General features: G+C 42.2%; 3 protein-coding genes across 7 annotated transcripts in view; all 3 read right to left on the reverse strand.

Annotated features, from left to right (window-relative positions):
* Nucleotides 1–9344, reverse strand: part of eps15 (epidermal growth factor receptor pathway substrate 15) — a 28130-nt gene extending 18786 nt beyond the window's left edge. For all 4 annotated transcript variants that reach the window (XM_030048862.1, XM_030048861.1, XM_030048864.1 and 1 more), the window contains exons 1-11: nt 9278–9344; nt 6358–6399; nt 5342–5431; nt 5166–5213; nt 4970–5065; nt 4482–4544; nt 4087–4212; nt 3517–3576; nt 2815–3045; nt 2343–2488; nt 1603–1759 (exon numbers count right to left, since the gene is read on the reverse strand). In XM_030048862.1, coding sequence (XP_029904722.1) covers nt 1603–1759; nt 2343–2488; nt 2815–3045; nt 3517–3576; nt 4087–4212; nt 4482–4544; nt 4970–5065; nt 5166–5213; nt 5342–5431; nt 6358–6399; nt 9278–9304 — 1086 coding nt within the window. In that variant the 5' untranslated portion in view covers nt 9305–9344. The remainder of the gene's footprint in view (nt 1–1602; nt 1760–2342; nt 2489–2814; nt 3046–3516; nt 3577–4086; nt 4213–4481; nt 4545–4969; nt 5066–5165; nt 5214–5341; nt 5432–6357; nt 6400–9277) is intronic.
* A 384-nt stretch (nt 9345–9728) lies between these two features.
* On the reverse strand, nt 9729–16863 carry calr (calreticulin). Of its 2 annotated transcripts, none has more exons than XM_030050258.1 (10): nt 16782–16863; nt 16572–16684; nt 15895–15996; nt 14784–14987; nt 14410–14504; nt 13991–14200; nt 13798–13911; nt 11848–11991; nt 11373–11465; nt 9729–11125 (listed from the first exon to the last, which is right to left on the reverse strand). In XM_030050258.1, the coding sequence occupies exons 2-10, from the start codon at nt 16663–16665 to the stop codon at nt 10901–10903; spliced, it is 1281 nt and encodes a 426-aa protein (XP_029906118.1). In that variant the 5' UTR covers nt 16666–16684; nt 16782–16863; the 3' UTR covers nt 9729–10900. The 2 variants fall into 2 exon arrangements, with proteins under 2 accessions (XP_029906118.1, XP_029906117.1); XM_030050257.1 differs by having other exon boundaries at nt 9729–10794; nt 10854–11125; nt 16572–16832.
* Nucleotides 16864–17608: 745 nt separating this feature from the next.
* On the reverse strand, nt 17609–24571 carry tor3a (torsin family 3, member A). Its single transcript, XM_030050269.1, has 6 exons — nt 24278–24571; nt 23827–23949; nt 21876–22141; nt 20321–20496; nt 19489–19613; nt 17609–18848 (listed from the first exon to the last, which is right to left on the reverse strand). The coding sequence occupies exons 1-6, from the start codon at nt 24441–24443 to the stop codon at nt 18601–18603; spliced, it is 1104 nt and encodes a 367-aa protein (XP_029906129.1). The 5' UTR covers nt 24444–24571; the 3' UTR covers nt 17609–18600.
* Nucleotides 24572–24788: the final 217 nt, after the last annotated feature.

A 24788-nucleotide genomic window follows, 5' to 3' on the forward strand; every position in this document is an offset into this window, starting at 1 on the left:
GGGATACTGAAGACACATTACACAACACATTCATAGCAAAGCATAAGCAAACAAATGACATAACTACATTAATGGTGTTTACAAAAACAATACAGAGCCACTAATGGAGACACAAAGGGTAGTCAAGTGGTAGTGATGTGGGGAGGGTCTGGATAGTGGGGTCCTACAGAACCTCTGGCTCTGACAGTTTCTTCTAACTATTAGTCAAGTTGACGGAAACTGAAACTACCTCCTGCTGTACTATTTATAGATTAATGAAGCAGACCTTGATTTCTTTCTTTGAAAGAAACAAATCACATCTACAACCAAGATGTGGTAGACTGGGTGGATCTCAAAACATAAAGAACAGCATCCTCTCCTCTTGTCTCCCTCCAAAACATCACCCATTGGACAAATACTGATGATGTTGTGTAGTGCAAAAGTAAATTTGATTTCATGAAGTACAAACATGAAATCAGAAAAAATTCCAGTGTGATTAATGGCAGAAGAGACACTGAGGAAAGGCAGCCACTTTAGAGACCTGAGATCTGACAGTTAGCTGGCACACACTCACTCAGCAGTGTCCCGTTAGAGGCAGATCCCAACGTGTTAAGTGGACACAGAGTTAATGTGTAAAGAGCAGACACAGAAGGAAGATGAACATGCAGTGCCAGATGAAACAGAAAGAGGAACAGAAAGACACACAGCTGCAAGCCAAAAGAAAAAAGAAAAAACAAAAAATGCAGAACACAAACAACAGGAGAAGGAACGGATGAGTCAAAAAACAAATCAAGTTTTAGTTTATCAAAATAATATGAAAAATGAGCAAAACATTATGCTAATGATAATATGTTAATGCATCAAAGTCAAACACGGCACTGAGGATGAACATGCCCACAAGGCAGAGATAAAATCATAAGTATATAGACAGATACATGTTAATGGGAAAATATACGTCAACATGCAAAAAGCAGCTAGTGCACGATTAGAGTGAAGGAAACCTCTACTCATCTGGGAAAATCTTCAAACCATATATACAACTATGCCATGTGAATGGACAATGTTTGGTAGCAGTGATCAAGAGATACGTCTCTGTCAGCACTACAGCAGGGCAGTATTATCAATACTGTATCAACATAGTGATCACAATATCAAGACAATACTGACATTGTGATATGTGACTAGATACAGTCTAGGATTTGGGATGTTGTTATATCATGACCTGACATGAGTGCTGCCTTGTCCTGGTCTGAAAGGCTGCGTTACAATAAAGACATCCAATTTCCTGAATTTATTAGACAGGTGCAGCTGATCTGTTATTTGCCTCTACCTGCCTAACATCCACATTGCCAATAACTGTTTATCAAAAATCTCTTGTGTTTAAATATCTTATGAAAGCACGAATAGTCATCCCTATTGAAATTGTGATGTATCGCCATATTTGATTTTGTCCATATCGCGCAGCTCCAGTCAACACTGTTTTCATCAACATTGTTTTGGTTGCATTAATAAGTAATTTGGCTTACTCTTAGGTTTGTTATTGCCAAAACCAATACTGTCATTACTTTGTTCTCCTGCTCAGCACCACTGGCCTGATGGATGGGTGCTCAGACGGTGACTCACCTGTTTGATGTTGTGTCTGTCAGAAGGGGGGATCATCTCAGGGGAGAGGGTCTGCGGGGGGTCCAGGCCTTTGGTCAGCTTCTGGTTGATCAGATGGAGCGCCAGAGCAAACTGCTCACGGGTCAGCTTCCCTATGTCTCCAATGTCACAAAGCTCCCTGACACCCACACACACACAAACACGCACAGACACACACACAACCATGCACAGACACGTTGCATAACAGAGTAATGATTTCCACCTCAGGCAAAGACTATTTTTGATAATCTGACTGGACATCAAGTTCAATGGTTATGGAAGCCGATATACAGACAGTCAGGACAGAAGCTAATCAGCCATGCAGAGATAAAAATCCATGTGATATGAGGATATGATGTGTTCTTATGGCATGATATGCTGTGCTGCTATGAAAACTGCACCAATGCCAGCTAGTTTTTGGTGTATATTGTTGATTATGATTATTAATCATGACCATTAGTTGTGATGATATGAGAAAACTGTTTTTCTACTTTTTTCTTTATGCACCTTACATTAACATTTCTGTTATTCTGAATTCCAAGTCAAAATAAGATGAAACATTCTATAATTATTACTTGTGGACACTAAAAACATGTCAAGTAATCAATTTTGCAGATTTATAATATCAAGAAATATTCATGCAAACTTATTGTGCTGATTATTTTAAAATTGCCTCAAATTCAGGCAGAGGAACTGATGGAGAACTTTCCCGCCCTGCTTACCAGATGCGTGCCAGTGTGGCAGAGGGAAGGCCCGTCTTGAGGAAAATATCTCTGACCTCGGGTCCGGACACCAGGCCGTCCATGTCGCCGTCCGTCTTGCTGAACAGCTCGTCGTACTTGGCTTTGTCTGCCGGGGAAACCACCCACTGAACAGAAGAGAAGAAAAAAGTTAAATAAGACCTTAACTACAACTGAGTAACTACCACTAATGTTTACTTTTATATCTACGGTTGGGATTTAGGAGATGAAATGACACTAACTCAATCTCAGAATCTCACTTACCTTCTCGTTCTCTTTCCTCTCATTCTTTGGAAACACACACTGAACAAGCCAATTTGAAATCATTTTGAGGATTTCGTTTCACCGTTTTCAAAAGTAAAATACAAATTGCCTAATAACACCTAATGGCTTTATACATATCCGACAGTTTTTCATATAGTTGATGCCCAGGAGTGATGAGTCCAGTACTCACAGGGGCGGCTGCTGGTGTTGGGGCGGGTGCCGGGGCTGGTTTAGGGGGATGGGGTATGGTTTTAGTCCCAGTGTGGGAGGAGCGACTGTCTTTGACGGACGGGGGTGAGGGTAACAAGGGCATCACAGGAGGCACAGAGGATTTTTTCCTCTTAGAGGGTGGAACCAGGGGAGGTGGTAGAGACATGGGAACAGGCTCACCCTCCAGAGCTCTGTAGACTAGATACATTGCCTGGGGAGAGGGGCAAAAATCAATGATTAGAGACCATTACCAAAAACCTGTCCTGTGTTTATCTAGTCCTCACACCTCTACACATCTTATATTCACATTTTCCACTGGAGAATTTGTTCCACTCCGGCCTAAAGGCATCATCCTCACAGCCTGTAACAGCTGCAACCATCTGGCTATTACATAAGCAATAAACACACACACACACACACACACACACACACACACACACAAACAAACACATACACTGGTGTAAAAATCCTCATAGACTGACAGCTAAAACGTTACTACTGTGAAAACCCCAAAAAACAGCATTTGAAATTCTGCAATATAACAGGGGCAATAGCACCGTATACAAAGTTGAATGTATCAGTTTAACTGTGTTAAACTGAAAGTAATGGGTTACATTTACAATGTATGAAGGTGTTTATTTCTGACTAAAGTTCCTTTTTGGGTCCTTAGCCCATTTCTTACCACAGCAAATTCATCTTTGTCCAACATGCCATCTCTGTCAAGGTCACTGAGCTCCCACACCTTCAACACACACAAACAGTTTTGTAAGGCATTATTCAATAGGCAAACACAGACCACATATTAGCACGTGTCCCTGAAAGCGCCAAGTCACTGCCAAACTCTCACTTCCTCATTGACTTCATTTTCCACAACAATGCTTTTAAAAATTTCACATCCCTTTGTACTTTCCACATTTTGTTTTCCAACTAAATGATTTGCCGTTGTGTAGATTCTGTTACAGGTGGCATTTTATTCTGCTAAATTTATTTATTATGTTTGCCTAATTCAGCCATTTTTGGTTCTCAAGCCAATTGTCTTTTGTTTGTTTTGAAGAGAGATGTGTTCGTAGTGAGCTCTTTGAGTTTTTTAATGCCAACTGTACAATTTTTAAAATCCTCTTTTCATGCTGTGCATATAAAAAGTACTGTATTTTCACTCTGATTTCATGACTTTGCCTCCATTTTTAGTCACTATGTAAATAAACTAAGCTGAACGAAGAATCGTCCTCTCTCTAAGTCGGGGGGGTCATACCCTGCCCAGGACGTCCACTGGCAGCTTGGAGTTGAGCAGGACAGGCTTGACCTTCTCTCCTGTTAGCATCCCTCCCACTGGACCCAGACTGTCGAAGATGGCATCAAACTTCATTTTCTCCTCAGCCTGAGGAATAAACAGACACATGCTGATTACAGCCTGAAGACTTCTACTTGTCTTCATCAAAATTCAAACATGTGCTGTTGAAAATTTACAAAAAGATACAGGACAGAAATTCAGGACCATCAACTGTGAAAATCGTTAAAAATATCCTTATGATTTTGCATTTCTAGTTGTACACTTGCTCCCTTTCCTCCTTTTTTGTTAGCATTTGAATTCTACAAATTATAAATATAATAACACAGATACTGAAGGAAAGCGTGTGATTGCCTCACCTTGACTACCCAGGGGATGTCGATGGCCACTCCACCTGGTAACAGTGGGCTGCTTGTGTCATGCTGGGGATTCACACAGTTCACTTAAACTCAGTGCAAACATGTACACGTGTTTATGAACTAAAGCCACAGAAATACGTTGATATAACAACAATATGTTTCAAAAATGTATTATTCCCCTGTCTCAATGCAAAATAAAACATTCAGTACAAAGGTAATGTAAGGTAAGGTAATGTAATCATTGTTTCAGTGAGCCAAAGTCCTTTTAATGTAACATGCAAGGAAACTGAGTCAAAAGAGCAGACTGTCAGCTTTTGCTTATGGGATTTCTTTCAGCTCCATGTTAAGTAACGTTTCAACAATGGCAACAGCAAAACAAGGACAATTTTAGTTCATTGTCCCAGCACTGTGCAGTCTGTTAAGAAGGAGCTGTGAATTATCAACAGTACTGTGTATGGACAGAGCAGAAGGAAATATATTGAACTTACAAACTTGGGGGGAGGAACAGCCAGATTGAGGCTTTTAAGCGCCACCTCCAGGCCATTCTGTGCACAGGCCACCAACCGCAACGCTATGAAGAATTGCTGAGGGTACAGAGGTATGATAAGTGATGTGAGCTTACTGATCATAACCATTTAAAGGGCTGCAAATCTATGATGTTGTAAATTCACAAGGCATTTGTACCTGTTTGTTGAGGCACCCTTTGCGTTCAGAGTCTGCCAAATCCCAGATCTACAAAGACAGATGCATTTTAAATTCTGGGAACTGCAAAAAGTGACTTAAAATCAAAATCTGTTTATCATCATCAAAATAAATAATAAAAACAACAGTGATGCGCTGCTGCTGTGTCTTCTGCTTACTTTGCCCAAAACAAGGTCAGCCAAACCCGACCTCTTCAGAAACAGAGCGGCATCAGCGGCTGCCACCCGCCCGCTGCCAGTCGGATCAACCTGCACATAAACACACGTTCAACAGAGCTCACTCCATTCCAGAAACATCTTTGGTACAGCTGTGCTGCTGGCAAACACTCTAAATTTCTGATTGGTCATGTGCTGCAGACTGGTATGGGTTTAAGCATTTGAACAGGTGCCGTTGTTGAATTCTTCACACTAAAAGTCGGGTCTGTCCATGTAAGGAAGGCAGAGAAAGAACAAGTCAAAAATTGTGACGAAGTCTCTGAGTCATCTAAATCAATAGTGATAATGTACCGAATTGATTTTCTCAGCCGTTTGTTTGCTTGGTACTGGGTGTAGGCTAACTGCAACACTTAGTACTCTTAGGCTGCCAGCTTGCTTCTCACACAGGTTCGGCAAAGAGGGGCATTATTTATTCATGGACAAGCTTCCCTCACTGAACACGAAGACTAGATCTGAGAGAAGAGAGATCACTGTTCACAACAGTGCCACGCAACAGTGGATTGGGATAGGTGACGCTATATGCAGCGCGCCTCTGGGTTCAGGCATTTCTCAGCAGCATGTTGTATTCTAGGCATTTAGCTGCATTCTCTAATCCAGGGCGATTTACAGTACAATGAACAGTGCAATAAGATTAACATTCCTTGACTGCTGACATTACAAGCCAGCAATAGTGAGGAGTTCAAGAGTCAAAGTCAAGCATTCACACAGTAAATTTAGCAAATATTTCTGTATCTGTCAAATAACACTGTTTGATAGGGATTGTGAGAAAATCACACTGTCACATATAGCTCTGTTTGAATTGAATCACTCCTTGATGGGTATTAAAAGTCAAACACACTTCTTACACTATTACTGATACAGACACCATTTCATCAGCGTGTGAGAACTAATATTTTGTGAGCTAATATAGCATAATCTGAAACAATTAATTATGTTGTAGTGAAGGTGTATTTGCCTACCTGTCGATAGTATTTGTCATAGATAGGATTTCCACTGGAGAGCTGTAAGGGAGGACAAAAACATTAAACACAGGTTCCTGAATAAAACAATCAACTTTATTTTCAACACATTTATCAAACTCCAACAACTGAACTTGTTTCTGCTGTAATGCTCTCATTTAGGTTTAGACATAAGGATCAAGAAATCACTAAGCTGGCCCTTAACTTTATTCAGATACAAAACAAACTTGGGTCAAGTACGTAAAAAGCGTTGCAACTTCTGCAGATCCAGACTACCCAGCTCAAATGATCAACAAGTGTTTGTTTGACTGCTGGCCAAGTGTGTCATCCGCTGTGCCAAGGCAGCTGCCAAAAACAAGGCTGATCCGTTACAGAAAGGGGAGCCAATCACACAGACATCATCCAATATGTTAAATATTGTCCCTATTTTCCATAATCTGGTTCATGTCAGTGACTTGATGTTAATCACCATGTGCGTTTGCCTGATGAACACGAACACAGTCTCCCTGATAGCTGCTAAGACAAAAAGATCAAAAGCAAAACAAACACAATTTTCAGCTTGCTGTGCAAAAGAAGAGCGCCCATAAAACCTGTTCCGCTGTATGAATGTCAAAAAGCAGCAGGAGCCAGCATTCCAGTTTTCCCACAACATATACAAATCATGAAGGGCAGCTTACAGGTCTGGGTAGGACAAGGCAAATAATGACACCAGGCATGACAGCATTATCTTAAGTAATTCCACTAATAGTTGTTTGAGAGAGGCACTCCTTATTCTGCAATACTGTTCAAACTCCAGATGTAATAGAGTGTGTCTCATAACGAATATGGTCCTTGTATGGGACTGCAAAAGGCTTCTGCTGACATGCAAGCACAGGGACCATGACTTGTGAGCTTCCTCTGACAACATGATATAGGTTACACTTCCTGAGGCTCTGGACAGTCACAGCAGAGCAACAGCAGGTTCTCCCTCCACAGACACCAGCTCATTTAGCCATTTGTCATTTCCTGCTTCCCGCTCCATTTCCTCTTTTAACTCAATTGAAGGTCTACGGCTGGTCTGCACAGGAGAACAATCACTGTGATTTTTTTGTTATGCTTGCAAATGGACAGGCAAAGATAGGTGAAGCGAGGGAAGAATGCCAGCAAATTCAACTGTGTTTACTCGCCATTCAGCCAACTGGTAAACCCTTTGTCTCAGAAGCACTCTTCCTTATTGTGCCGCCGTAAACCAAACCAAACCAAACCAAACCAAAACTAAGCACAGGCTTAAATAAAAGCAACAGAAAAGATCTTCCTGGATATCACTCTTGTTAAAAATTGAACTCAGACTCAGAAGGTGAGACTTGCAAGAAAAACATAGCCTACGCACAGCATGGATGCCTGTCAGCTATGTCAATTGCCAATTCATAATCTGATGACTATTCACACACACACACACACACACACACACACACACACACTTATCTTTCTCTGGCCAATGCCACTTTTTCTATGACACACAATGGTGTGCCTGGAACTGTTGGCGGCTGCAACACTGTGGTCATTGTGCTGGTGACTCTTTAATTGAGCATTGAAAAAACACCCCTCAATCATTCTCTAGCTAGCCTATACAAAACTGCAGCAGATAGCAAGATAGTTTACAGTGCAGGAGTTGACAGGCCAGTCTAGTTTGCTCTAGAAATTTCTACTCCCTGATCCACCAACAGCAAGGATACAAAAACATAATGTTAGTACCAACACTCTACAAGAGGACTTTATATTTTGAGGATAGACATTATCATCAGGTAGAAAAACTATGAGAATGAGATATAAATATATTTATTACTGCCTGAAAAAACAAAGACTCTTTTTTAAGCTTGTTGCAACTTCAGATATTGACTAAGTCTGGGAGGGTTTTAGTGAGTCATAGCCAATGTGGCAAAACTGCTTTGTTCACACTGCATTTCCCTACAAGTTTAAGGTTGCTGGCACAGTTGTTTTCTCTGTTGTCAGAGGTAACATTGGCCAAGGTAACAAGTCTGGCACTGTCAACCACTTATTACACCTGGGTGCCTACGGCGAAATCATGTAGTTTCTGCATTGTGCAAACCCACTAACTTCCACTCACTGTTTTTGAAGACAGCAACAAATTTGCGACGACAGATGTGAAGTTCACTGAAGTGCACTTCCTCTTAACCAGAAGCAAAACAGCTAGCACTAGCTAAAAATGGATGTTTTCTACTTTCTGTTCTGGCTGGACACAGGGCAAACCTCGCAGCCAACCACAGCAAATAAAGGCTAGTTGGTTTCCAAAGGTCACGGGCAGCACTGGTGAAGACTGTGCTCTTCTAATAATAGCGAGAAATAGCCTGTTTGGACCTAGCAATTTAAATAAGCAGCGAGGAGATGTCGACATGGACTGTGCAGCCTGTGAAGCTAACGCCAGAGCATTGCTGGTGGCAGGCGAGAGATAGCACTGGAATAGAAATTTTGACAGTAGAGCCACAACAAAACAACACATGGGGAGCTCGTATAACCTCCCCTCTGACCAAGACCCAGCCTGCAGCAAACTAAGACACCACAAAACACGACTAACGTTATTCACATGCGCCGGTCGAGTCGACACGGAGCGGCGTTTTGCTTGGTGTAAGTTTGATGAAGCGGCTCTGAAAACAGTCCCGTATCTAAGTACACACAAACTAGCAGTTAGCTAGCGGGCTAGCTAGCTAGCTACGCCCTTACGCAGTCCCCAAAGAGATTAGGCAGAAACTTTTCCCAGTCACAGCAAGAGGAAAACTTCCAGAAAGAAACGCAGGGGTCGCAGTACGCCCGCCTTTCTAGCGACCCGAATTAACTAACATTGTTGAAATGTTTGCGAGCGGTAGATGAGAGGACACGAAACCTCTCTGATGGTTATATTTGAGTTGTAAGACAGTGTTACCTGAGTAAGAGACAGAGTGGCAGCCATAGTGTTTCTGTTCCCACTGCTTTCATTCTGCGCTGCTGCCAGACACACACAGGGCCCGCTGGAAAACCCGGCACTGGACTTTAACAACAGGAATGACCCTGATACACCACTGGAATGCAGCCTGTGTGTCTGCGGTGGACTTTACTCATAAACTGTTTATATATTATTTAGTTAGAGATATATTCCCCCATGTGCAGTTCCAGCACAGAGCAGACTATATGGCGAAAAGCCTGCTGAATGTGAGAAATGTGGAAAAAGCTAAACACTACTTGAGTAAGAAATATATCAAAATGCCCTAAAGGCCTGTTGTATCCCTCTAAATTTGTTATGTGGCCGGCAATGCAAGCCAAAGCAAATAAAAGTCACCTTGTAATATGTATATATATATATAGATAAATAAAAGACTTACAGAAAGGACTTCTACTCATTTCCTTCTGGTTGTATTTATTGGACTGAATTCCTCTCTTTTTACAGCAAAAAATGAAAACATCCTCCCACTTTGATTACTAGCATTAGTACAAAAATGTGTCTTTACAAAAAGGACCGGCTTTCAGTCTGTTTTAGGACAGTGTGTTGGAGTACAGCAGTGCAGAGAAGATGACATCAGAAATGAAGGATTTCAATGTCTATCCACTAGGACAGGCCACTACTAAATTAAATGGATCTATGTACCGACGGACAGAAGCTGTTTGCTGCTACCCAAGCGCTATTAAGTCTCAGTGTGTGTACAGTGAATGCAGGATTAATTTAGACACATAAATATATCCGCACTGAAGAGAAGAAATGTTTAAAGTATACAGTACAAAACTATGCAGAGGTTTCCATCTCAAGGAAGCCCATGTCACCTTCCTATTGGCAATGGCAGTGTTTTTAAACAGGCCATCGCATGTCCTATTCACTTGTGTGAATCAGAGAGGATTGGGATAAGAGTAGGCAGGATAGCAGGATGACTCCATGTTATATCTAACCCTAATAAAACCCTCTGAGGTTTGCATGATGTGTGCAGAGGGCAAAGAGGGGTGTCTTGAGACAGGAAAAAAAAACCCACAGGACACACATTAAGACAAACAGAACACATGATGAGGTAAAATAAAACATTTCCAAGGTATGGTTCATTACCCAAACAAACAAACAAAAAAAATCATGTTACAAAGATGACAAAATACTTAATAAAAACTCAACTCTGTGCAGAACAACTGACAAGTTATTTTTTCTCTATTGCATATTAACAACAACAAAAAAAGTATGGGTATTGTTCTGGTGGTCTTCACAACATCTTCATTGTTTGCGCTACCATTACAACCTCCTTCTTTACTGACAGTTATAGCATATGTAAACGTGAAAAACAAAACAGTTGATGCCCTTTTTTCCCCCATCAGTTCCCTCGTCTTGTAAACAAATGAAGAGCCCACCCCACTCCACCCTAACCCACCCCACGGTGTCACACATGAAGGTCTTTCAGTCTCCAGCCTTGTTCCAGTGGCTCATTTCACACACACACGCACGCACACATACACGCACACGCACACACACACACACACACACACACACACACACACACTCAGGTTCTTTCCTAGCATGTTCCTGTTGAGAAGTTTATAACTCATCCTTGAGTTTAGAGTCTGTGCCGTCCTCTTCCTCCTCCTCCTGTTCGTCGTCCTCCTCCTCCTCCTCCTCTTCCTCCTCCTCCTCCTCTTCATCTTTCTCCTCCTCCTCCTCCTCCTCCTCGTCCTTTGCATCGTCTTTCCTCTTCTTGTCCTCCTCCTCACGCTTCTTTCTCTCCTCCTCCTCTTGGCTCTCCTTCATCTTCTTCTCAGGGTCCTGGAGAGAGGGCAGATAAAAAATAATTACCTGACAGCAATAATGCATCAGTTCAAAAAGTCATGTTTTAATAAGATTAACACTTGGAATAAGTGGGACAATGTGAGAAATGCATTAGCTTTCCTCCATCACATAAATACTGAAATTATAATGGGGCATCCTCATAAGTGTTACAGATATGAGCTTATTTCCTGGGAAAAAGCCAGTGCAGTTTGAAAACCGGTGAAGATGGAAGCTATGGACCGACCTTGGTTTGTCCCCATGTGTCTATGCCTACTTCCTCTGCCAGGTTCGGGTCGTTGGTGATGAGGAAATTGTCAAAGATGGTACCAGACTTCACCTACATCAAAAGCAAAAGAAACAGAACTGATATTTTACCAGCTGCTAATGCATACAAATCAAATACAAGAATCATTATCATGCTAAAAGACAAATCTAACCATAGATGGACTTCCAGGGTTTTGGGCATCAGCTTAAAATGTTTTTGTGTCAGACTAGCTCACATTTGAATTTGGCCAACGGCAAATACAATTTTACATAAGCTTTGACTGATAGAATATTAGCCACAGGGTACAGAGCTAGAAAAAAATATTACAATGTATAAATAAAACCAATTAAGAAATGCCACGTATAAATACTGGGCTTTTTGCTAACAACATAAATAGTAAGACAACACTGTACAGACTTGTTTTGCTTGATAAGTGATCAGCTGGCCGTTTTACCTGCCACAGGTCAAGTCCCATAACACCGATGCTACTGTATTTGTAGATCTCAGAATCCGGTGTGTACTCAGGGTTATCAATCTCAGGGTGGACCCACTTGCCCTTGTAGGCAGGGTTGTCAATCTCCCTGGGTTTCCATTCACCCTATGCAAAGGAAATGGACACACATCATGGTTCATTTAGAGAAATCACCGGAGCAAATGAATCTCCAGCAACAGTGTTGGACAGAGGTTATGTTTTCACCCTGTTCCATCTGTGAGCCTGTCAGTGGGGTGTCTCCAAAAAAGCTACAAATGGATTTGCATGAAATATATTCATGCAACACCATGAAACTGTGTGCCAGTGAGCAGACATTAGAGGCAAACCTTCAATTACTGGCCTCATCTAACAGCACAAGGGCACTGTGGAGCTTCTTTCCAGTTTAAATATAACTTCTGTGTCTTTTTTTCTCCAAAACTTGGCACAGTGGTAGAAGGGCAGCCCCAATGGCCACTGAAGAAATATCCTGCAGACTGGCCACAATAATCAGCTAATGCTTGAAAGTGGCTGCAATGTGAACAGGTGCATCTCATGTGAGTGCCTCCTAGTGCCTACTAGTTGCGCAGTCTATTTGAGAAATTATGTCATGACAGCTTCTTCATGCCAGGGGAAAAAAAACATCCCTGACACATGTATGTAATTGAAAATTAGCAACAGCACTGTAAATGTGACCAAAACATGTAAGGATGAAAACATGAAAACAGCTACAGAAGAGTATCACGTTAATGTCAAAGATTCCGATGCTCCTTAAATCTGACAAATTCAGAGTCCCTATAATAGGGCTGTGAAAGATGACCCAAATCTCATATCCCGATATTTGCCATTCCATATCCTGATAATGATATATATCACAATATAGCACATTTTCTGTAAGTTATATCAATAAATGCTATATTTAAAATGACCACATGGAAAAGCCTATTTCCAATTATACACTTGACAAATAAAAAAGGCACTTAATCATATTTGATTATTTTTCTCCTTTAATAATTTTCAATTAAGCAGTAAAAAAAAAAAAAATAACCCTATGTGAAATATGGGTGTACTGACTGAGATAATCTGTGCATGTCTCCCAGCCAAGTATTTCTGTGTTTAAGGCCACCACAGCTACAGCACAAGTGTGTGTGTGTGGCCCCTGCAGAGGCTGCCGCCAGGCCTTCCTGCACCTCTCCAAAACTCAACTGTATGTAGGGCGATTCAGGACCGCTTAGGTTTGTTACACCCCTCTGCGCTACTTCCTTGTTTTGTGCCGGCTGACTGCCACCGAATGAAAACAACATGATGCCGGTTGTCATGTCTCGTCAAACGGCTGGAACTGAGGAGGGTTTGCGTATCTGTTGTGATGCTGCCAGCTCTTCCCCAAACTCTACACAATGCAAGGCGTCACTAAAGTCACAGTGAGAAGTAAATCAAGATGTTGCTTTGGAGTGAACGTTTTGATTCAGTGAATGCAGCCATGACGTCTGCTGTCCTTATCTAACCATTACGGCATAGCTGCGGCAATACATAGACACAGGATTTAAATTAAGCTGCGTTGTTATGTATGCTATGCAGTTAGTTTATGTTGCCTCTGCAGAGGAAAACCTAAAGCATTGTCCAAATTACAAAAAAATTGTGACACAACAAAATAAACGATAGAGCATAATGAAATGACAGATATTTTTCTACCATCACACTATACATATATATATCATCGTATCGCACAGCTCTACCCTCAAAAAGATGAGACGTGGTTGGCAGAACATGCAATATACAAATAATTAATTCCATATTATTATTTTATCACGGCAAAGATCTTTGACATGTTGAATTTTCTGTGCAAACAAACACAAGCTGGGTTGTACTCAGGTTAGGAGGTGGTGCATGAGACTGACTATGTACTGATGTGCAGTGATAGTAACAGTGAGTTACCTTGTAGTCAGGGTTGGTGACCATGGGCGGCTCCCACTCTCCGTCCATCTCATCGTCCCAGTCATCAGGCTTCTTAGCATCAGGATCTGGGATGTTCTCAGGCTTGTCCCAGTCCTACCAGAGAGGCACAGAGGACAAGTGAGTGGGGGAATGACAATTAATATGATAAAAAACTAGACTAGAGCAGACGGACCTCTGGTTTCTTATCATCAGGGTCAGGAATCTTCTCCCTCTCGTCCCAGTCGTCTGGCTTCTTGGCCTCGGGATCCTTGATTTTCTTGGGAGGCAGGAAGTCCCAGTCGTCTTCCAGACTGCCAGACTCAACCTTCTTGTTGTCAATCTTCACCTCATATGTATTGTCAGGGTTGACAATCAGTGTATACAAGTGAGTGTACTCATCATCCTGCATGATATAAAAGACAGATGACGGAAGCCATGAGCAGTCAAAAATAAAAACAAATACAACATATCACAAAACTTAAACTGGAACAAGCTCCAGCAACTAATAATCAAAATGAGAATCAATTTCCTCGTGCAACAGGATATCTTTAAGTGGACAATTTGTCAGTGTTTTCTGTAGAAATGACAAGTGGTTCTGCATGTGAATCTCACCTTGCATCGGATGTCCTTGTTGATCAGATGGTTCTTTCCTTTGTAGTTGAAGATGACATGAACTTTCTTTGTGCCGGGGCCGCATATGTCAGGACCTGAGACGAGCACACAAACCACCACGGGAATTCGAAAACTGGGCAAAGCAAACTCTTAAGAAATATGTAAATCATCTGAGATACAGATATTCAATCTGCTATGTCAGCCAAAATGTGCACATATTTGAAAGTGCCTGAGGATTATAATAAATCTGTTTATCAAAATGAACCACGGTCATTTGTGGAAATCTTTTTTTTTCCTCCGGCATAAATTACATCTTACATTTCCATTTAACGCTACATGTGAGCTTGTTTCAGGAGTCAACGAGCCACACTGACCAAACATGATGTTGTAGTTGGAGTCTCCGTGCATGTCCTCCTGGTTGAGGTCGGAGGGGAACAGCTTGATGTAGCCTCCACCGCAGTCGATGCTCTGCTCATGCTTCACAGTGAACTGGATGACAAGAGGCTGGCCCTGGTTGCTGAAGTCCTCAAAACGGGATGACAGGGAGTAGAAGCGGGCGTCCTGGCTGGTCTGAAGACCTGCATGAGGAATAATGTCACCGGACTGAGTCGTTCATACAGATGCCTTTCTATTCTGTCTTAAAATAGTCACATTAAAACGGCAGGAAGATTTGGACGACTTTCCTCTTAACCATCCTGTTACCTTCAAATTTACTAACATTTTTTTTAGCAGTTGAGGTCAATTTGACCCCAGCTGGAAAATTATTAAATAAAAATTGTTTAAAATAGTTTAAAATAGTTTATGTGTCTTGTTGACTACCTGAATAGCCCTTTAAATAAAACATCACCTCCCCCTCTCACCCCTCCTTATACATCACAGTTCTTGTGGGAGTCATGTTTTTCCCTCCCAAATGTCACATTAACTATCAGTGGGTTGTCACACAACTACAGTGTGGTTCTGTTAGGTGAGGTTTTTTTTCCACGATTATAAATGGTATGTTATAGTTCGTCAGTGTCATCCAAAACAACTAAAGCAAATGTGTGTAAAATGTTGCTATTTCTTGTATGTTTTCTACAGCTAAAACAGAGACACACTGCTGACTACAAAATGTGTCCAGGACATTGAAAATATATCATGTTCATTTCATTCGTATCCACTTGTCACCATTAAATTAGGAGAAGTCATTAAATATTAAACAGAAGTGTTAAAACACTGAATGAAGTCAAACTGACCCCAAATATAATAGGAGGGTTAAATCTTAATTTAGGATGAATGTTTTATCAAAGTATACAAAAACAATAGGGTCAAGTTCCAGTCTGCACAAAGTCTCAGAGATCACACTGATTAGGAAGCATCATTCTGAAGCAGATACACACCTATGCAACACACACACACACTGACAATGCAAACGGTGTCAGCTGCGTTACACAAGAGCAAAAGGGTGACAGTGGGAGGACAAGCCTGGTTTTTCATCCCTCCCCTCACCTTTGTCTTTCTCCGCATCACCGTAGAACTTCCCTGCAGTCAGGATGAACTTGCCATAGTCCGACTTGTGTTTGGATTCCACCCAGCGACTCTTCCAGGCGTCTGCAAAAAAAGAAAAGAAAAGAAAAAAAAAAAACAGTTTGCACATAAGTGATGAGCTGGGTCACAGCCTGGCAGCCTTGATGTGTAGCTGCAGCTGAGATGGGTCTGGGCTGCAGGTGGTGGTGGGACACAGCAGTATGCACATGCCAGCTAGGTGCCAGGGGTGGCGGTGTGAGGGAGCAGGGGAGGTGTGCAGGAGGGGGAGGGGTATGGGAGGGGGGGATGCCAGGCGCGGTTAAATGATGCCCCGAGGGAAAAGGAGGGGATGGGGGGGGGTCAAAAGATGGACGATGCCCACTTTAGCTATATGCATCTCAGGAAGAGCAGTCTGCAGACAATACATCCCACCTCTAGCAGTGAAATAATAACAAGCATAAGCTGTCACGTCAAAGAGTCATTCCTCTGGGTGATGTGGATAAGGTAAGGTTACTAAATGATGCCGCAGGGCAGGCTGCTTTCACCTACTCAAGTCGGCATGCATGCATTTAATACGCCAATACGACAAGAAGCCTGAAATTATTACACTATCAACAAAAACAATGAATGAAAACATGAGTTTCTTTGAAGGTTCTCACCCCCGTCTTCAAATTGCTCTTGGAAATATACAGTGGACTCGGCCAGTGCAGCTGCGGCCGATACGGCCATCAGAAGCAGCGACAGGGCTGTCATTCCTGCGAGCTGAGGCGCCCTTTCAGATAGAAAAAAATAATACACAGGAAAACAAATGCAAATAAGTGAAAATACACGGTGGAGCACGCGTTATTCCCCCCTGCAGCCTCACATACAGTAACGATACAGTGGAGACGCTGAGGAGCCGCCGATGCTCTCCTCTCGGCTCGGAACAGATGTCTGGATTTGATTGGACGCCGGCTTCCAGCCTCATTCAGGAAGCGTTGACGCTCTCAGCCAATCAGATGAGTTGAAAGCTGAACGGACTGATCCCCGCGGCCAATGGAAGGAGACCACGCGTTGGCTTGATACACGCCCCGGGATGGATGATGCGCGGTGGGATAAATCTCCATGAACGGAATGAATCACAGTCACAAATTGCTAATTTGCAAGCAAACACTGTATGAAAACCATTACACATCCACTAATAGAAAAACAATTTATTGAAATATATTTATTTATTTTACAACACCCATGGCACAAGAGTCGGGCTTTATTAAACCTGCAAAAATAAACAGATCGGTGTTATGATGGAGGTCAGCCCGGACAACAATAAACACGATATTTCAATTGATGAAATATATTTGCTGAAACGAGTCCACAGAAATAATTTCATAGAGAATGTCACAAGTCATGTCAGTTCAATGGGAATTTCTATTTTCTTAAAATATACTCACTACTGTAATGAGACTTCTTCACAACTATTTTATGATTTGATGCCTGCCTGACCTTACAGGGCAGTGATGCAGACTTCTGTGTGTGAGTGTGTGTGCGCACATGAGTGGGTTAAATAAAGCAAGTCTAAATTTGATCACTTGCATGTATATAAAAAGTGAACATATGGCAAATGTGAAAGGAATGTATAATGGAGTTAACCATATGTTATATTCATGTGACAGTACTTGCAGTATTGATATTAAGCACAAAAAACTTACACCACACAGCCGACTTCCACATAGATTTATTGCTCTCAACATGTCGTTTGAATTCTTCTCTCCTGACTGTTTTCCAGTGACAGGTTCATCACACACCGTCACTGTACTGCATGTCAGCCCTGTTGCACATTTTGCACCTCAGTTCCTTTAAATATGTGTATGATGCCGAGTTAAAAACACCTAGTGTGCATTGAAACAACTCCACAAAAATGACCTCACTGAAAAATGTTTACGATCTAAGGTAACAGTAAAATAATCTTGGTACAGTAATAATGCTAAAATATGGTAATAAACAAATAATCACTGCCAACGAAGCACAAGTTCTGACATGCAAATGGGGTAAGGTGAAGTTGCCCTTGAGCCCTGTTCACATATCAGGTTTTTTCCCCCACATTAAAACAGTGTTGACTTAGTCCCTTTTCAAATTAATGGTTACGGTTTGTGTTAGCCAGGCGAGTGAGACAGTTTGGTTAAGATTAGGGTAAGATGAAAATCTGATTTGGGATCAGTGCAGATCGGGCAACTTTACCCAGGAGCCATGCAAATACTAAAATATCACTTTTGACCTGATACAAACTTAAAAACAGTGCATCTTAGAAACAGCGAGGTGACAGACATAAATACAGTGTGACCTAACAAAAATGACACAAGCACTTCCTTCTGTGCACAACCACAAGCACCGTCCTCAGCTCTCTGTCTTGGCAGCGTGTGGGGTCAAACCAGACAGGTGGGGACCTTCCGGCACGTAGATGCCCCCCTGCAACAGCATCCATGTGTGCAGAGTGGGACGCGCCGCTTTGCCCTGTGAGACTGGAACTGCCCTGCTGTCTGGCCTGCTCTGAGGGACCTGGACAGACACGTGTTGTATCTGAGGGGGGGAAGCACAGCGGAGAGGAGAGGACACGTCTCCACTGTGGCTCTGTATGCAGATGGGCTGGTAAGGAACCTCACACCTCCTCCAGGTCTCTCTCTCTCTCTCCCTCTCTCTCTTTTTCTCTCTCTACGGGAGAAAGAAGTTGATCCTCTGGGGTATGGACTTGCAGCCCTGCGCCGAGAACAGTCTCTCCTCTTTGGGAACGTACAGCATTGCCTTGGCCACCTCGTCCAGGGTGCCCTCGTCGGGCTCCAGGCCTCGTGCTGCGTAGGCGTCGCGGGCACAGAGCTTGACGTGGCGATACTCCAGGGGCAGGAAGGGCACAAAGAAGTCGATCAGGTGACCAGACATCAGCTCGCTCTGGGCAAAGCCACCTGCGAAAGGTATTCACACGGGAAAATGGTTAAGAAGCTCTCAGTCCCAATTAAGTTTGACTTTATTTGTACAGTGATAAAAAACACATGCTGAGAAAATAAAATGATAAAAAGCACAGAGAGAGAGGATAAAAACAACTAAAAGGGCTTGTAAAATCCTCTCACTGATTTGAACAGACAAGTAAAGTCAACTTTAGATGTTTTACTCGCTAGAAAATATTGAAATAAAAAAGAACATTTTTTTATAAGCAGTGATGCAAAAAGAAAAAAAAAAGGCTCTGTGTCTCACGTGAAAACAACACACCTTGGTTGTGGTCTTGTAGTCCACTTCAATAAAGAATTTTCATCTTTTTTCACGTGAGACACTATTTCTTTTTACATCAGTTTTTCCAGTAGGAAGAGAAGGATCCCATGTTTTGTAGTATCAGATTAATTATTTAGTTTGTCGTGCTTGTAAATAATGGGTTGCAACACATCAGTTGCAACACATCAGTGATGGCTGCAGGATTTTCACATCAGTTGGCAGAATGTTGTCTTGCACACACACAGGCAATGTCAGAGGCAACTTGTCTGCACAGCAAACTACAGGGCATCGATTGTTGTGTAGTTTAGATCCTGATAAAAATGCACCGTTGCACACCTTGAGACTCCATTGCTTCCGCGCGTAGCCGATGCTCGAGGTCCTCCATCCCGATATCTTCACGGTTCTGACCGGAGTGCCAGAAGTCCAGCGCTACATCGTTAATCGTTGCTCCACCTATATTACTGCAAAACAGAGCGGGCATGGCAACACTGAGCGATGAAAAAATCTCTGCATCTGTCCAAATCTCAGAGCCTCCTTCTTACTTGGGAATAATTAGTGGGTTGGTGACATGAGGGTTTGTCAGTCTAAATCATGTGTTTTATATGTATAATGTGTAAATATACATTCCACTTACATAAATGACCTTATATTAAGGCTGTGAAGTAAGTCAGTAGAAGTGTGACATGATTGAATAATGATGTTGAGCTATTATCATAAATAATTCTGGTGTCTAGATTTGTGATTAAAAGCAAATACCTAAGACCAAGACTAAACTTTAAGTTATATATAAGCACTTGTGATTATTGTGATATGAATTTTCTACATTTCACCCAGCCCTATCCTACATCATGTTACTGTTCCACAATGTTCTGGCAATAAATTTGTTTCTATATCTGACTCATTAGATCGCTCTTCAGTTGAAACCTGACATGAGTGACTGAGAACATGAAAAATCCATAAAGCAGGACTGATGGAGACAGAGGAAGAAACATCCGTCACTACAAGCGAGCTGTCAGAGTATCAGGACCGATGGTGTTTGGGCCTTGTTGAAATGATGGGTGGGGTTCAGCGCTGGGACGTTTTGATTGGCTGCCTGCCAAGTTCAGTCAGTTTCGACTCAAATACAGTAGGAGCGAATGTGAAGCTGGAAGTGCCTGGAGAGTCTAACCTGAGGAAGAGGAAGATGGCTCTGCGGTAGCTGACCCCGTCTACGTTGTCATAGTGATCCATGTAAGGTTTGATGGCATCGATGAGCCCCGGGTGGAGCTTCTCAGCCTCGTCGAAGATGAACAGAGTCTGAGGGCAGCGCAGCACCATGTCCCGGATCGCCTCTCTCAGCTGGCCCTGGAAAAACAAACACCAAGACCCACGGTCAAAAATCTCCCTGTGTTTGCACATCTGGGCACATTTCTTCACATGGATTACCTATATCTGTAATTTTGATTATGTGAATCAGACAAAAAGATTTTGCTTTAAACATTTCTGGATATGAGTTTTTTTATTTTTAGATCTGTGAATAGCAGTGATGGGGAAGCTATTCTGAAAGCTATCAGTTATTGCACTTTGGCAGAAGTCTGTAGTAGAGGAAATACATTTTTGAGCTCCTCAGAAAAAGTAGTTCAAACTAAATGTAAAAAAAAAAACAAAAAAAACATAATATCAGCTTCGGCAATGTCCTATACTATAAAATCACAAGTGCAGAAATGCAAATAGAAATAGAAAATAGAGGAAAAAGTTCACATTTTAACTTCATACAAACTTAAAACAAATAAAGGGTCTTTCCAGCAGCTTATATATTCATTTTTTTCAAGCCAAACCTATTAGTTGCAGTAGTAAAGTATATTTAAATATATATATATATATATATATCAAAATCTTAATTTAGTTGAACTACCATCACTGTTTCTACAAAATGGAGTGAAACCGCAGGCTTGATTGTGTGTAGTTAAACTGCTTCCCGACAAGGCTGAACAGTTAATGAAGCACACATGCACATCTGCTCTGTAGATCTAAAATTATGGACTAACCACTGATGCACATTTGCACACCCTGCACCATGTTGTAAATGCATTGATATGTAAACTGCAAACATCTGCTAAACTCTATATCTGTCCACAGTTAACAAAGCAGGGTTCCTTTCAAGACAATAGTTAACATCTTCAAGCTCTATATACCCTTTTACCCAATTCTCTAACACATTTTCTTTTAACTATTCTTGTCTATGTCCTATTCCTTCCTGCTGCAATGACCCAATTTTCCCCAAGAGATCATGAATGTTTGATCTAATCTGGGGAACCGACAGGGGAGGCTGAGATGTGTAATTCCTAAGGCCATGTTTGCAGTTTCTGATCATGTCAAGTTCTCCTGTCTACTATAACCTGTTAGTTCTCGGTCCATTTGTGTAACAATGTTGTGTCAACAGAATTTTGAAACCCAATGCAGAGATTATGTAAAAATTTATTTAGAAAAGGACCACGCTGGCAACCTGTGTCCTGGTTGGCAGACCTCCAGAAAACATACACACTGCCAATACATGTAGGGCGAGTGTTTGATGTGAAGCATTAATCCAAACAAGGCCAAAATCTGGGGCCATCACAAACCACACACATAATTGCACAACACTATGAAAGTTCCAACTAAGGACTCCGCAAATGGGGGCCCCATGAACACACTGTCTGCATGTTGCTGGCATGGAACAGCTCCATGCATGCCAAGTGTCTTACCTTGTACGTGTCCACCAGTCTGGCGTGTGGGAAGTGGAAAGGGGCGATGAACAGACGGACACACTCACTCTTGACCCCGTCCCGGTACAGATTATCGGCTACAATGCGGGCCACAAAATTCTTGCCAGTGCCAGACCAGCCGTGGAAGGAGAGGGTCAGCGGCTTGTTGGATTCCGGGTTGTTGATAAAACCCTGGATGGCCTTGAGAACCACAGACTGGGCCAAGTGCTGTCCATGCAGCTTCATCTGCAGGTCTCTGGCCAGGCCTGCATGGATGTGCATATAACACAAGACACACTTCAAAATGACAGAGTCAGATAAAAGATCCTCCCTGTGACAGTAAACTATTCCCACAATATATGAATGGCTTTTTCAAAACATGTGATGCATGCATGACCCATTTAAGTATGAGTTAGGAGGACAATTGTTAGGAGTGTTATAGAACTTCGCCTACAGAAGTGACTGTAACCCATCTTCTGTTCCTGCCCAGTCTGTGTTGTTCAACTAATGTCAACTGGACTGCCTTGCATGTCTTACAATGTCTGTTGTAGCCTTTACCCTCCTTATAACTGTAACCTCAGGAACAATATTCAAACATAAGGCTCACAAATTACGCTTGCATGCATTGCATCTTTCTTGTTTTAGTATTTTCCTTTTAGTATTATGTTATAGGGTCTGGTAATACAGTTTTCTTAAAAATTATTCTAGACTGAGGTTACTGTATTTTTTTTCTAAGATTTCTAAGCTCTTTTAGAGCAATGAGGAAAAAACAAATCCAAGGCACCTTTCTTCTTGGAAAAAAAGCTATAAGACTTTATTTTAGTGGCTAAAGCAGGCCACATGCTGCCTTCTTCAAATGCAAACTCCGTCCTGAGGGAGGCCAGTATAAGTGCTGCTGGAACTTTTAATCAGTAATGTCATGCATTATCTACTACCAGAAAGTCTGTTTAGCATGTTATCCAACAGCAGTGTGTCTTGGACTTGTTTTTGCTCATTGTCTTCTCATGTCTGAGCACCCCAACTTCAAATGAGCACCTCTAGTCTTCAGTGAGCTGTGGGGAGGGACACTAAAGGATCCCAGATATTCAATGGTAGTGGAAAGTCTGGGACAGACATGGTAGGCTGATTCCATTAAAATCATAATAATAAGTGAACAATTGACATGTTTACAATAAACAAACTGGATGTTTTTATGTAGTTGCACACAGTGCAGAACCTCAGTTATATTGGCTATGGACAACATGACTGGCAGGCATTTGATATTTACAAAAGACAAATATCACTACACTGGCAAACCAGGATATTGGCGTTACCCGGTGTAACCCATTTCACTGCTGGCTGCAACCTGCTGCATGCAACGTGGCATAATGCCCTCGGTGATGAGATCGGATTTGAAAATATTTACAGTGACATAACAGCTGTACATCTAGTCCTCTTTTGCAGTGGTTTTCAAAGTGTGGGCCAGGGGACCCACGGGGGTCCTAGAGGGCTTCCAGGTGGTCTTCAGCAAAATGAGGAATAGTTTAATTTCACTATAATTTAATCAAGTAGAAATTGATACAAAAAATTGTTTAATTTAATACATAACACAAGTCAAAATATATCTTCATATCAGGGTCTCTAGGGCAAAACCACTTCAAATGAGGGGCAGCCGTTTAATGAAAGAGCATGAAAAAGTTTGAAAAGCCCTACTCTACTGTATGTCCTACCCTGAATGTACCCCATCATTCTTGCATCAGTGCTGTCACTATTACAAGTATTACTGTTAGCTGGCTGCCTATCACCACTATCACTGTAAGAAATTTCTGCAGGTAAGAAAATCAGGGGGTTATGATATAGAGTTAGGGTTAGGATTAGTGTTTTCTGGCTCACTAGACTGACCAGCACAGTCAACGCACATGCACTGGAGCAGTACAAGACAAATGCAGAGCAACACAGTGGAGCCTGGTACCTGTGATGTTGTTGGTTATTCTGCAGTCCCCAGACTCACAGCACTGGCCCAGGCTACAGTACCACTGATGCAGCAGGCTGATGTAGTCCTGGGGGAAGCCTGTCCAGAGGTCCCTGGTTGGAACTGACATTTTAAGCACAAGTTGATATATCGTCAATTTGTCCGGGTGATTTAGCAAAATTATAATTCTAATACACCTAAGATTAATAAGGCTAGTACAACAGCGTTTATAAATGGGTAAATACTTTCATTACTTAATAAATACTTTCATTTTCATTTCATTACTGAGGATATATGTGATGCGGATGATAACCTCCATTCATTACATAAATCGCCGGACCTCTCCGCTAGGTGTCGATTATCGCTCTGATTCCTAACCTAAATGCTGATGATTAATAAAGCCCCGAAATGAGGTACAGTCTTGTTTATTCCGCTCAGATTAGCCTCTTACCTTGCTGGGTGGCATCGTCTTGATTTGGCTGACACTCCCCCTCCCAGATGTTGCAGTAAATATAATTAAAATAGTACGTGGAGGCGTTTGAGATGCTGTCGAACTGGAAGAAGTCTGCCTTGGCGGACAAAGCCCACAGGACAGGCAGGAGCGAGAGGACAAACATCGAAGCGGCTGGTGTCAGGTCTCAGAGCACACAGAGAGCGCCTCGTCCCGTCGCCGAGCCATTTAAACGCTGCCAGCCTGCCGGCCTGCAGCCGCTGTCGCTCAAGGGCCGTGAGCAGGAAGTGCCGCACACACACACACACACACACACACACACCCCACACATCTATTACGCCACTTCCCGTTGTTGCTACTGGACGGACGTACGTGACGCACGACCAGACTGCCAGGACAACAACAGGCACCCGGTGTTCATACACAAGCCACGCACTGTCCCATTTTTTTTTTTTTTTAAGTTTCATCTCGTAATTCAGTAGAAAGGTGTGTGACGCTGAGGGCATAGACC

This window comes from Myripristis murdjan, chromosome 4 (genome assembly GCF_902150065.1).
Source record: "Myripristis murdjan chromosome 4, fMyrMur1.1, whole genome shotgun sequence".
Taxonomy (NCBI): domain Eukaryota; kingdom Metazoa; phylum Chordata; class Actinopteri; order Holocentriformes; family Holocentridae; genus Myripristis; species Myripristis murdjan.

What these genes read in the sequence shown, in the direction of transcription:
- calr (XM_030050258.1), bottom strand. Translation starts at nt 16,665, where the DNA reads ATGACAGCCCTGTCGCTGCTTCTGATGGCCGTATCGGCCGCAGCTGCA. An exon ending in AGAGCAATTTGAAGACGGGG is followed by an intron (nt 15,997 to 16,571) that starts GTGAGAACCTTC and finishes CTTTTTTTGCAG; the next exon opens with ACGCCTGGAAGAGTCGCTGG. An exon ending in ACAAGGACATCCGATGCAAG is followed by an intron (nt 14,201 to 14,409) that starts GTGAGATTCACA and finishes TATATCATGCAG; the next exon opens with GATGATGAGTACACTCACTT.
- tor3a (XM_030050269.1), bottom strand. Translation starts at nt 24,443, where the DNA reads ATGTTTGTCCTCTCGCTCCTGCCTGTCCTGTGGGCTTTGTCCGCCAAG. An exon ending in AATAACCAACAACATCACAG is followed by an intron (nt 22,142 to 23,826) that starts GTACCAGGCTCC and finishes ACATCCATGCAG; the next exon opens with GCCTGGCCAGAGACCTGCAG. An exon ending in GCCATCTTCCTCTTCCTCAG is followed by an intron (nt 19,614 to 20,320) that starts GTTAGACTCTCC and finishes TCTGTTTTGCAG; the next exon opens with TAATATAGGTGGAGCAACGA.